The 13,098-nt window shown below is 40.5% G+C and overlaps 2 protein-coding genes and 3 non-coding genes across 10 annotated transcripts in view; 2 read left to right on the top strand and 3 right to left on the bottom strand.

The window, feature by feature from the left end:
- Nucleotides 1-1,178: 1,178 nt before the first annotated feature.
- On the top strand, nucleotides 1,179-1,252 carry trnai-aau. The gene has a single exon. It is a non-coding gene; the product is annotated as a tRNA-Ile (tRNA).
- Nucleotides 1,253-1,657: 405 nt separating this feature from the next.
- trnaa-agc lies at nucleotides 1,658-1,730 on the bottom strand. The gene has a single exon. It is a non-coding gene; the product is annotated as a tRNA-Ala (tRNA).
- Nucleotides 1,731-2,031: 301 nt separating this feature from the next.
- Nucleotides 2,032-2,105, top strand: trnai-aau. Its single transcript has one exon. It is a non-coding gene; the product is annotated as a tRNA-Ile (tRNA).
- Nucleotides 2,106-2,171: 66 nt separating this feature from the next.
- Nucleotides 2,172-8,958, bottom strand: LOC113582957 (excitatory amino acid transporter 3-like). Of its 6 annotated transcripts, none has more exons than XM_035530374.1 (12): nucleotides 8,810-8,958; nucleotides 8,437-8,577; nucleotides 7,159-7,251; nucleotides 6,885-6,999; nucleotides 6,516-6,558; nucleotides 6,133-6,186; nucleotides 5,810-5,982; nucleotides 5,513-5,620; nucleotides 5,124-5,246; nucleotides 4,653-4,847; nucleotides 2,889-3,023; nucleotides 2,172-2,595 (listed from the first exon to the last, which is right to left on the bottom strand). In XM_035530374.1, exons 1-12 carry the CDS (start codon nucleotides 8,880-8,882, stop codon nucleotides 2,502-2,504), a joined length of 1,347 nt encoding a protein of 448 aa, XP_035386267.1. In that variant the 5' UTR covers nucleotides 8,883-8,958; the 3' UTR covers nucleotides 2,172-2,501. The 6 variants fall into 6 exon arrangements, 5 of the variants coding, with proteins under 5 accessions (XP_035386267.1, XP_035386271.1, XP_035386270.1 ...); XM_035530376.1 differs by having other exon boundaries at nucleotides 2,506-2,595; nucleotides 2,874-3,023; XM_035530378.1 differs by lacking the exon at nucleotides 4,653-4,847.
- A 572-nt stretch (nucleotides 8,959-9,530) lies between these two features.
- The window catches only part of tspan5b (tetraspanin 5b), a 9,337-nt gene continuing 5,769 nt past the window's right edge, over nucleotides 9,531-13,098 (bottom strand). Inside the window, exons 7-9 of the mRNA XM_035530209.1 lie at nucleotides 12,246-12,362; nucleotides 11,600-11,661; nucleotides 9,531-10,884 (exon numbers count right to left, since the gene is read on the bottom strand). Of these exons, the coding sequence (XP_035386102.1) occupies nucleotides 10,872-10,884; nucleotides 11,600-11,661; nucleotides 12,246-12,362 (192 nt within the window). The 3' untranslated portion in view covers nucleotides 9,531-10,871. The remainder of the gene's footprint in view (nucleotides 10,885-11,599; nucleotides 11,662-12,245; nucleotides 12,363-13,098) is intronic.

The following is a 13,098-nucleotide window of genomic DNA, read 5'->3' as shown; positions in this document are numbered from 1 at the left end:
TCCTGGAATACATTCAGTGAACACAGTACTGTATTAGGCACCACAGCCTGTCTTCTATTTAAAACCACACACACACACACACACACACACACACACACACACACACACACACACACACACACACACACACACACACACACACACACACACACACAAAGGAGACAGAAGAGCTGCAATAGATTGCTACCAGATTGAATTTATGCTATGAAAACACTACATAGACATTTGAAAGAGAATATAAACTAAACTGAAGGTACTAAAATCACATGCAGATACACAGGCCTATGCTACCACAGACACATGTCTAGTGTCTGAACACATAGTGAAGTGAGTGTGATTTTAGTACTGTGGAGTGTTTTAACTGAGAGAGTGTGTCGCACCGTGATTGAAGTATGGATAGAATAATCCTCAGTGTGGGGAGAGAGAGGGAGAGAGAGAGAGAGAGAGAGAGAGAGAGAGAGAGAGAGAGAGAGAGAGAGAGAGAGAGAGAGAGAGAGAGAGAGACAGACACTCAGATGGAATGCTGTGGGAGATGAGATTTAATCCTGTTTTAATTGCAGTGGGTTTAGGGAGACACAGCGGCGCCTAATCCTCCTAGATTACCTGTGTTGTTTCCCTGGGCAGCAGTGGCTTGTGTAATGAAGTTCTCTTAAGGTGATTTCGTTTTCATGGCTTCATTCTCAACAAGGCATCCAAGGGGGACGTGAGCCTGAAACCTAGTTACGACGGTTTGTGTATTACTGATTATTAATATGTTAATATTATTAATATTGTACATGTGAATTTATTGTAATATATCTCCCGTAAACACACTGACAGATTTATTCCCTTTTGAAAAGTGCATTTGTCCAGCGGTGTTTGTATCAACAAATACACATTAAAGATTTTTGTTTGTTTCTTTGTGCGTTTTTCATGACCAATATCTCTTTTTCATCACTGTGGTAAACGCATCCCTTTTGTGATTTGCTCCGTCCTATTTTAGTAGTACTGGATTGATGAAGGCAGGACAAACTGCTCTTGTTTTGACTGGTGTAAAAATAAAATTGCCACAGTGTAAAGTCCTTCCTTACAGTCTGTGTAATTGTTTAAGTTATTGTTGGTAGAGTGTTTGGTGATCAGAAGTCTGAAGTGTATTTTTTTATATAGCAAACTACAAGTATCGGTATTAGGAAGGTCGTGGCCGGTTAGCTCAGTTGGTTAGAGCGTGGTGCTAATAACGCCAAGGTCGCGGGTTCGATCCCCGTACGGGCCAAATACGCTTTTACTCCGCGACTTTGTCAAATCGAGCAAACGTTAATGTGTTGTAGAAAACCTAAATAAATTATTTATAGTGTGTTCGTTATATTAGTATTAAATAACAGAAGAAGTAGAAGCTAATCAAAGTAGAAAACGGAATTAGAATAGGATATTTATAAATGGGCTTGTATTTGGAATAACTTCAAACAGCTCATTCGGAGAATGATTTTGATGTAGACCCAGAATTCGTTCAAGAACTCAGCCTGAAAGCAAACTACATGATTTCTTCAGACATAAGTGAAGCATTTTAAGATGACATGGCTCAGTGGGGACCGTGTTAAAACAGTTTAATGCGGAATTCATTTATGATTGATTTTCATGTTGCCTTTTCTGTGGGATGGCAGAGTGAAAAGTGATCCGCTGGAGAATGCGGGCATCGATCCCGCTACCTCTCGCATGCTAAGCGAGCGCTCTACCATTTGAGCTAATTCCCCTTCTTAAGTTTGGAAGGAGGGGAAGACCCCTCCTCTCTTTTCTCTCAAACGTCCTTGAACTTTTGTCAAAATTGTTTCTTTTCCTCATCCAGAACCAGCTGCATGATCCCAATCAGTTTGGTTACAAACTGGCACATTCTACAGAAACGGAAAAACTCCATGCTGCCAGTCATCTAGCATATTCTATGAGTAAATGACAAAGAGCGTCTGCTAAATTCCGTAAATGTAGTACATTAGAACTCCCAGAAAACGATCGATAATCAGCATCAGCTGACAATTAGGACCTAGGCTGTTATATTACGGCCGGTTAGCTCAGCTGGTTAGAGCGTGGTGCTAATAACGCCAAGGTCGCGGGTTCGATCCCCGTACGGGCCAAATAGTTTTTTTTTTTTGCAAATCGGCCAAAAGAAAATGTGTTGTAGGAAACCGGCCACATTCGTACTTTGTGGCGATGGAACGTAATGAATGTGGAAAACGGAATTAGGAAATAAGAATTGGATATTTATAGCTGGATTTGTAATAACATCAAGGATTCAAACAGAGAGAGAGGCAGAACCTGCATTTCTTATGGAAACCCAAAAGTCCATATTCACAGAGACCCTCAGACAGGACAAAAATGTGAATAGAGCAAGACGTGTCTTATTGTCTACACACTAAAACGATTACTTGTATGTTTGTATTTGATTACTGCAATTACTACAATTACTGGCCCTTAGCATCTTTTCCATTTTACTCTGCTTTTGAACACAGAGATAACGTGGTGTTTATTCCTTATCGCATCTGGAGTTCTTTCTGGGAGCACTTCTCCAAGATACCAGCTCCGAAAGCGTCGCCCATAACATTGACCACCGTTCTGCACCGATCTCTGACGAGAAAGAGAAAGAAGCCATAGAGCGTTCACAATTGTATATGATGGAGCAGTGTGAGTAGGCTGGTGCAATATAGTGAAATGATGCTTATTCACACATCTAGGTAGCCACATTAGCTACCTGCTTTAACACTACGGCAACCTCGTAGCCTGAATCAAAGGGTAGCACAAAATTTAGCTTGTTTTAAATTCCGAAACCATGATGCTATGCTAAATGTAGCCCCAGCGTCAAATGCCTATTGCGCTAGCTCATCCAATGGGATGAATTCCTCTACCATGAAGTCACTCACAACAGCCATTCCACAATGATGAGAAGAGGGATGTCATTGATAGGAAGTCCCACAGCAGTCAGTGTAATGATAGTGGTAACCATTGCAGCACTGGGTAACGCCGCGCCGGCTATACTGGTCGCTATTGCCATGATCCTATTACAAAGAAACGAGAAACATAAAACAAACAAAATATTATAATAAAATTCTAATAATAATTTATATATATATATATATATATATATATATATACACATATATATACACACACATGTATATATATATGTATAAGTATGTATATATATATATATATATATATATATACACATGTATATATATATATGTATAAGTATGTATATATATATACTAAATATAAAAATATATAAACTAAATATATTAACTAAATATAAAAAATATGCCCATCCTAAATCTTGATTTCGGACTGTCATCTCTGCAAATGAAGTCACCCAGTAGTACTAGGAGACTTAAAGGTGCATTAGTGAATGTTCCTGCTTTTCTAATTAATAACATGAAGAACATCATACTATTTAATTAAAAACTAGCCTGTTATTTTAGCAACGGCAACAGCGCATACGTGTCAGGTGCCTGAGTGAAATCCACCCCATCGCCGGGTACTTACGAAAAACTGGTGAAGTTGGACGCACAATTAATGAGAGACTTTAAACAACGAATCAAACAGATACAGATTTTTATCACTTAGCGAGTAATCAAACTACCTGCCAGCTAACGATGCTAACTAGCTAACACGGACAGTGACTATCAAACATAGTAGGTTATTACAAACAGTGGTTTTGGGGTTACCTCTCACACCAGCCACCCCAACAAATTATATGAGTAGTGTGAGCAGGAATAATTACGTCTGGGCAAAGACACATTAGACAGCACAAACACTCGACTGTTCTCATAGCGGAAAATTATGAGCTAAATTCTAAGTCTTCATAGGTGTATAATTTCACTTTTAAGAGGGCAACACCACATATCAGGATAAAATGCTAACACACCATCACACCCCAGACACAGGAGTTAAGAGTCCCAATCTGGCCAAACGCCACTGCTATAACAAGACAAAAATGTAGTTTACTTAGTTAACATGTTTAGACGGTAAGTCTCTCCACAAAGATTGAAATGTAGCATGTCATCATAATCTGAAAAGTAGAATAAAATTATTATTTTCAGGAAGAGAGCAGTGTTGTAGCTCTCTCCTAGATTAATTGCCTAACATTAATCTAGATTTCTGCATACAGACACTCGCACTCTGAGATTCATTTTTGCTGGCAACTTATTAAATTGCCAAGTATCATTAATAAACAGCCTACCCCATTGGTCTAAAGTGACGTCATGACGACTTTGGTAATGCCAGAAACCTGTAATTGAACTCCGCTGGCCACCGTAGATCTTAGAGGCGTGGCTTTGTGTTCATGGGCGGGAGTGGATGGAGCCAAAGAGTGAAAAAATCGTTCCGGTGTTGTTGTGTTCACCTTCTTAACCACTGGAGGTGGTGTTTCTCCAATCTTGGACAAGAAGTCAAGTTTGTTTCGTTGTTTTTTCACTGAGGTTCTACACTTTCACATCTAGTTCTGCCATCGCCAGTCATACTTCTGCCACTGTTCGGCGGAGTACACTAATCGGTCCGAATGTGTAAAAAACACAATACTCAAACTTCACCTCTGGGTTTAGTGGACGCTACCTCCATCAAGCTACACTGTTATTTGCACTTTCCAGGCATCGGGGCCTGTGTGGCTATTCGTTAGGACTCCTCGTTACCCTATAATGGTGATCTGGCCAGCGTCCAGTGGATAGTTGTTCATCTGGGCAATAAAGATGGCTGCCACGGTATTGAAGAAAGCCGATCCGTTCTTGTTGACGGTGGCTCCGATAGGCAGGATGAAGCGAGTGACGCGCCGATCGATGCCGTTGTTCTGCTCGGCACACTGCAGCGTCAGCGGGAGTGTTGCAGAACTACAGCGGACAAGATGACCGAGCATGATGACAGAGGCGTGCAGACACCGAGAGCCATGCTGCGGATCTACTGTAGCCTTGACTAAAGGTGGTTTTTACTCAAAAAAACAAAACAAAAAACAAAAACAAACATTATATATATATATATATATATATATATATATATATATATATATAAACATGCAACCTGTAAAATTAAAACTTGGAAAAAATGAGTGAAGGCAGTTCTTGTTTACAGTCTGCATGAGTAATGAGTTTTGAAGAGATGGTCGGTACCTGGACGAGACTGTGAAGGCCGTTAGCAGGGCATGAGCCATTCCCCACATGAACGTGTATGGGTTTCTCTGGACCAGCACCACGTACAGCAATGGCAGCACCAAAGTGGAGTGGATAAGCAAACTACAGACAGTTCCAAACATGTAAAAACCTTTAAAAAGGTCACTCAAATGCAGGGAATGGTCATGACATTAATCATTGCATCACCTAGCAGAGCTGGAAGTGTTAAATCACTTTAAGGTCATCACACCAAGCACTGTTTTGAAAGTTACAGTGATTCTCTGTTAGGGCTTTAGGTATAAGAAGAAAGAGAAATAGCTGTTAGGTGCCAAATGTCAGAAAGGGTCCACTAATCTAAATTCTTAATCCAGGATGGGCAAATTACTGACCCAGTAATCACCGTTACTATGTACCAGCCTAGCGTCCTGAAGACGCTCCAGTTTTCCATAGCAAGGATTTTAGTAGCTATCAGAAATACAATTCCGACAGGCATGTAACTACAAAACACACACACACAAAACATACAAACACACACAGAATATTCAGTACTGTAACAGATGAATTTACAGTGACATTTGTAACTAAGAGCCAACCTAGGTAGTGGGGAGTACACAGCATGTGTTACATTGTTTGTCAGGGTGTAATCTGTGTTTGGATGCCAAGTTCTGTGAGTCTTAAATCCTTACCACAGCATAATCTGCACTATCTTCATCACAGCTTTGTTTAAAGCGTTGAAGAATTCCACAAAACGCCGGCCTCGTTTGCCCATGCGGCCCACCGCCAGACCGAGGAGAATGCAGAACACGATGACGCCCAGAATGTTGATCCCGTTTGTGTATGAGCCCACCAACTTATACTCCTGCACAGAGAATTACAGCCGCAAACCACATGCTACCTAATACTCGATAACTGTGTTCTTAGAGCTATTATCTATAAACTTAAACTACCAACTACCTAATAGTCAATAACTGTGTTCTTAGAACTATGTGTGAGTGTAGTTTCAACTCACGCTCTGGGAGGCATTCGTGGCTGATGGTCTGATTGGTACACGTATGGATTTGTACTGTCAGTCACAGGTACAAAATCATAAGTTACATTTTAAAGGTATAGCACATATAGTGATTGGTGGAGGTGTTTATGGAACTATCCAATCAGTCTTGCTGAAATCACAATATACAAACCATATGTGCTAAATGTTTTTTTTTTAAAGAAGTGGACCACTTAGGAATTTATTACGTTATGTGATGCACAATCAATTTTGTAAGAAATATTTTCAGAAATGCTAAAATTGTTTTTAAAATCAAATTAAAAGAAGTGGATGCACAAACATTTGCGATATGGGGCATGATGTCTATGATCAGTCATCTAATTTAAGAATAAATTGATATTTACATGCTGAAAGCAAGCCTGTACCAGGTTTTCTGGAAACAAATTTCTGCAATACACAAAGTAAACATGTATACTCACACACCATTCACCTGATGTTGGACTGGGCAGTGGTAGTTCAGAGGTTAATGTGCTTGCTTTGTAACTGGAAGGTTACTGGTTCGAATCCCAATAGCCAAGGTGCTATTGTTGGGCTGCTGAGCAAGGGCCCTTTAACCATTGTTCAAGATGCACTCAGTCATAATTTTAGGTTGCTTTGGATAAAAGTGTTAGCTAAATTTCATAAGTGTAAAGTTCAAACACTATTGACCTGATAGCTAACTTGAACTAATATATACTGTAACTTAATTGGAAGTATGTGGATGATGTGATCACCTGATCAGATCCAGCATGGTGTCCACTGTTGTCAGTGCATCTGCTGTTCTTGCCCACTGGACCTCTGTGGATTGTGGGGACATTCCAGGCTTGATGGCCAGCACCAGAACCACTCCTGAGGTCCGTTGTGATGGAAACAAGAAAATCCAAGATTTCTTTTCCATGAAAGACGTTAGCAAGGGTTAAGACTGAACTTAGTTCTGAGGACAGTTCTCAGCTAGCCAACCCTGGGTGTTTTGAGGCTGTGGGAATCCACTGTTGTGCATAACCGTACCCAGTATGGTGGCTGTGGTGCTAGTGGTGAGGGTGTAGATGACAGTCCCCAGCCCAATCCTTCCAGAGGTCTGCACGTCCATTGCTGCGACACCTGCACCAACCCCAGAGCATTCTCAAACCATGCCCACGCATTCATACATACACCTGCACCAACCACAGTGTGTTCTCAAACCACGCCCACGCATTCATACACCTACACCAACCCCAGAGCATTCTCAAACCACGCCCATGCATTCATACATACACCTGCACCAACCACACTGTGTTCTCAAACCACGCCCACGCATTCATACACCTACACCAACCCCAGAGCATTCTCAAACCACACCCACACATTCATACATACATGTCTGCTTCCATTCAGCGAGTACTGACAGCACTGAACAGTTTCCTGTACACATCAGTTAGATTAGTGTTTCACCCTTCTAACAGAATATTTGTCTCATGGTAATCAGATGAATGATAACAGGTGTGTACGGTAGCCCAGTGGGTCAAAATTGGTATAATACTACTACAGAGGCCGTGTGATCAAAGATCAATGCAAAGAACAGCTGTCTTAGATTTTTAGTTATTTATCTTTTACCAAACTCGTAACGGGCCAAACAACCCCAGGGGGGAGTGGCGTGGACTCTCATGAGTTAGTGGCCGCATGAAGGAAGATCTCTGATGGTTAAAGCCACCAGAGGCTGGCATTTTCTGAAGCCCTCATTTAGACAGATATAGACTTGCTGGTGATCCTGTTGGTTGATAATTGGCAGTTCAAGGGCTCCCCTAGTGGCCAGAGGCCTGCACAGAACTAGTTCCTGATAGAAACTGCACAGTACTGACCTGTCTTCAGATTCCAGAAAGGGTCAAATGGGATTATACAAACCCCGTTCATTTGTTTTTTCATTTAGTACTTTTTGGCATGGAATTATATTCTCACTGTCTTCATTGTTGAGCCCTGTACTGTGTCTTGATGTACATACAAACCCAGGGCAGTGTGACAAGCTCTCCAGCAGTGTACTGGTTTTGTTTTATGAGAACAAAAGATTTACAAAGAAAGGTGAATAATGTACAACCTGTGATCATACGTGAGAAGATCAGAGGTGACTAGTGTATGACCTGTGATCATACGTGAGAAGATCAGAGGTGACTAGTGTATGACCTGTGATCATACGTGAGAAGATCAGAGGTGACTAATGTACGAAATGTGATCATACGTGAGAAGATCAGAGGTGACTAATGTACGAAATGCGATCATACATGAGAAGATCAGAGGTGACTAGCGTATGACCTGTGATCATATTGCAGACGATTAGAGGCAGGGTGATCATCTTCAGAAGGCATGTCAGAACCTCCCCAGGAAAGCTAAAGTACAGCTGATCCAGTGTGGACAGGGAAGTATACCCACGCATCAGCACACCAAGTCCAATGCCTGGCAGAGGAGAAGAGAGAGGGAGAGAGGGAGAGAGAGAGAGAGAGAGAGAGAGTGAGTGGGTGAGTGCAGGGGAGAGGTCTAACAATTCTTATAAATATCTAAATATCTGAAACTGTTGGGGGAAAAAAGAGATACAACTGTAGAAATTGAGGAGCAAGAGAGAGAAGGAGAGAGGGAGAGAGACATAGGTAAAGAGAAATATTCTAGGACAAAATGAAGGCATTCTTACCCACAGGCAACGACAACATGGTGGCACAGAATAGCCAGTGTTTCTTCAGAAAGTCACTTAACTGTCCTGCCATTACACAAACGTGGATGTTGATCTTGCTGTCTGGCCGCAACAGATCAGCTGGTTCCGCTTCCAGTGGGCAGAGCACCAGTGTCCTGAAGGTTTTAAACTTGCACACGTGTGTGAAGTCCAGACTGTCGCTGTCTTAGTTAATGTTTGTCAGGAGTGTGTGACTTAAACACTTAGCAAAACCCGCCAGAGCACATCCTGTTACGCAAATGGGACTTGCACTTTAAAACAGAGCCGGTCACTCTCAAGTCCAGCGAGGGTTTTACTATTTAGGACATAAACACACATCAGACCAAGGTGTACATAATTAACCACTCAGGCAATTAGGTAAGATTCCCTAAAAAGCGAAGGCTGGATTTAAAAACAACAAAATGTCTGTGTCACACTTCAGTTATCAGTCATACTTTGTATTCATTCATTTATTTTTAGGTGGGGTTTTTTTTTAGACTGTCTGTAGACACTCTGAATTATTGTCTAAATGAACTTGTATATCAAAGGAGAATGATTATATTATAGAAGGTGTGTGAAAATCATGACCATACTTTAGTTACTATGAGGCAGAATTGAGCTTTTTTATTTATTTATTTATTTTTTGGTAAAAGTTTGCTACGCATTCAGGCAATGGATACTGAAGAAGAAACAGTTACAAAAGTTACAAAAACATATCAAACTTTATTGTTATGCAATACCGCCATCTTAGTAAAAGATGCTCCTTTACGTTGTCAAATACAATACCGTAAAAAGATTTCAAAGTCAAACCAAAACAACCACGTTAACAACAAGCAAAAGAAGTGAATAATATCCAAGAGAAACCCCGTAGGAAACAATAACACAAGTGCCAAGTCTGGGTCGTCGTCTATCTTTCACGGCACTGGTAAATCCCACTTCTAATTGGCTGCGCCATCAAATAAGATATAAGCCATCTGTTAGTGATGCGGTCCAATGATTGGCTGCGACACCTGTCAAGTTCTACTGCGCACCACCAACCAAATACTTTCCACTACCAAATGCAAACTAAATGTTCAGCTGCAATGGTTTGTAATTCTATGCAAATCTCCTCATGCTGTGTGTTTAAAACAGCCTAAGCTAATTAAAAAAGCTAATTTAAGTGCAAAGTACTCTCAAAATGGAGCAGGACGTAAAGTAGAATTTGTTTTAAGTTTCTTTCAGAACAGCAGGTTAAAATGCGCCTCGCAGTCAGAATATTTGACGCTCAGAATGGCATCCGCGCCTTTGAACCACGATCGCACTGCAATTATTCACCACAAAAGAATAGAACTATATAACTAAATACTGTGGAAAACCGAGTGTTATGTTTAGTACGCATGCAGTGCCGTCGATTCCCTGTGCCAGAACTTTAACAGGCAAAGTGAGACACCAACAAACATCAGTTTACAAACAAGGACAGAAGCGGTGCTTACAAACGACCTATTTACACTTCACATCTTAACGAGAGCTATGTTGTACTAACCTTATAGAAAATGGAAAGATTCGAGATAATAAGGTGGGAGATTAAGTAGTGTTTTCTCAGGAAAACGTGACGTCCCGTTTGTTTATTGTACTTACAGCACCATGATCATTACAGAAGAGAGTATTCGCAGGTTCCTAACTGAACTTGCGGGAGCTTATGAAGGGACAATACAACTTTCAGTGCAAAATCAACGATGTATGAACGCGGTATGTTTATTAAATGGAGTTTGAGTTCTTCACGGGCACCACGTAAACTACAGTGACACACTGTGGTCACTGGAAGTATTGCAGTCATGTCTGAACAACGGGAACACTAAAGCAGCTATTTCTCCATCTACTATTCTGCACCACTTTTGAAAAGGTTACATATTTCTGGTTATTCTCTGTTTACATGGCAACATTTCAAAAAACCTTTTTTCCAGAAAAAGAAGGTATGAAAATTCCTTGTTGGTTGCTAGGACACTGAGATGGCGTCGTGTTGGTTGAGTTGCTAAGCGACAGCAGGAAGATCGGGTTTTGCTTGTCAGGTGAATAAACTGAAATGAATTTAGAAAAGACAAAAGTAACATTAAGTTTCTGTTTCAGAATATAAAACCTTTACTAGAACTATTACAGAGTTCCCAGCATGTCGCAACATATTTTGTGCCTGTAGAAAAGTACTAAGGCTAGGCTTACATTACATTGTTGAATTCAGATTTTTTTGGTTCAGATCAGATTTACCTATACTGACTGTTTACATTAATTATTAGAAGGGTATGTTCAGACTGTTAGCATATCCAGATTGTATTCAGAAAAGCCAATCAAATCAGGCCATTCTCAACCAAGTCAAATGGCCACAAATCAGATATGAATATCAAATGGCCACAAATCAGATCTATGACATATAAAACTGACTCAAATTTGATTTGAAAATCCCTGAAATAAAGTCTGATTTCTGTCACATTAAAGCAAGAAATTTGAGCCATTTCAGATTACTTTTAGTGTAAAATGAGAATAATAACTACTTGTTAAATCAAATTCAAGTACAAAAATCCCCCAGTATAGTAGACGGAGAAGACGTTGAGGTAACTACCAGAGAATTATTCTGGCTGTGTGGTGTGAAGGCCGCTGTAATGTTCACAGATCTCAAATGTAACTGGAGGATATCAGACCCTGGTGGCCATCACACTCACCAGGACAGCAGGAGAAATACAGCTGCCACACCACTTATTAAAGTATACGAGCAGACACACAAACACACAGAGTTCTTACCAGCTCTCTCTCACAGCCTCAATGTCACTGAGGAGGTTCTGTGCCAAACAGATTCCAAATATCTAAAAGCAAAGAGCCAAACATTAGCTGAGCAAACCAACATGAAACAGCCAAAAAGTGAAATATATTTAGTATTGTACTAATAGTGAACTCCATTTAGTATTGTGTAGTAACCGTAAACTCCATTTAGTATTGTGTAGTAACAGTGAAATCCATCTAATATTGTGTACTAACAGTGAACTACACCTTGTATTGTGTACTAGTGGTGAAATCCATTTAGTATTGAGTAGTATCAGTGAACTCCATTTAGTATTGTGCACTGTGAAATCCATTTAGTATTTTGTACTAACAGTGAAATCAATTTAGTGTTGCGTACTAAGAGTGAACTCCATTTAGTATTGTGTAGTAAGAGTGAACTCCATTTAGTATTGTGTAGTAAATGCACTTCACAGGTTTGTATGATGTAAATTATAATACAAAATGATCTTGGGATTTGTATTTGGGGTTTTGGAAAATGTCATGAACCTTTGATGGAAAAATAAACAACCTGTTTTAGTCAGTGAAGGAACTTTATATACCCAGCCTGCAAGACCGCATGTCCATGACGACTGTAGGCTTGTATACAAATACACACACACACACACACCTGTAGCAGCGCGATTCCTATGAAGATCCCGGCAACCACTGTGAGGTTCTCCTGTAGCCACTTCTCAAACTGTGGCACACAGCCTTTGGTGTAGATGAAAGTCTTCTGTTCAGAGTCCTGCAGAGCGCAAATCCACATCACACGTGAACTCAAAACATATGTAAACCCAAAACACACGTGAACCCACAATCAAACGTGAACCCAAAAAAGACACAAACCCAAAACAAACATGAACCCAAAAACACACACACACACACACACACACACACACACACACACACACACACACACACACACACACACACACACACACACACAAATGCACATAAACAAATAATCCCAGAGTTACAGTTTAAGTAAAAAACTAATTTCAGGGCCTCAGTTACAGCTCAACTGTCAAGAAACACTTTCAGATAAAAACTATACACTAGGCTAAACACCCAGGTTCAACACCCAGGGTAAACTGTCTTCATATCCTGTCCTGACTGCTGTCACTGAAATATCTGTGGCTGACCAGGGCAAATCCAGGGCACATGGATCACATGGTCCAGCTACACAATTCAGTTATGAAATTGAACACAGAAGCAGAGGCAAAGTGTCAAGTATGAGCAGGACCTTTCCACACGAGCTGTGCCTCGCCTGGTGCTCAGATTATAACAGCATATGCCATTGACCTCATGAGCCTATAACAGCATATGTCATCAGTTTTATGAGATAATAACATCATATGCCATTGACCTCACGAGATTATAACAGCGTAGGCCATTGCTCTCAAGAATGTAACAGAGTATGCCATTGCCCGCATATTATAACATCATGTACCATTGATCTCATGAGATTATAACAGCATGTC

Source organism: Electrophorus electricus, chromosome 9 (assembly GCF_013358815.1).
Source record: "Electrophorus electricus isolate fEleEle1 chromosome 9, fEleEle1.pri, whole genome shotgun sequence".
In the NCBI taxonomy this organism is placed as follows: domain Eukaryota; kingdom Metazoa; phylum Chordata; class Actinopteri; order Gymnotiformes; family Gymnotidae; genus Electrophorus; species Electrophorus electricus.
Note: the sequence above shows the minus strand (reverse complement) of the source record. Positions and strands in the feature narration are given on the sequence as shown.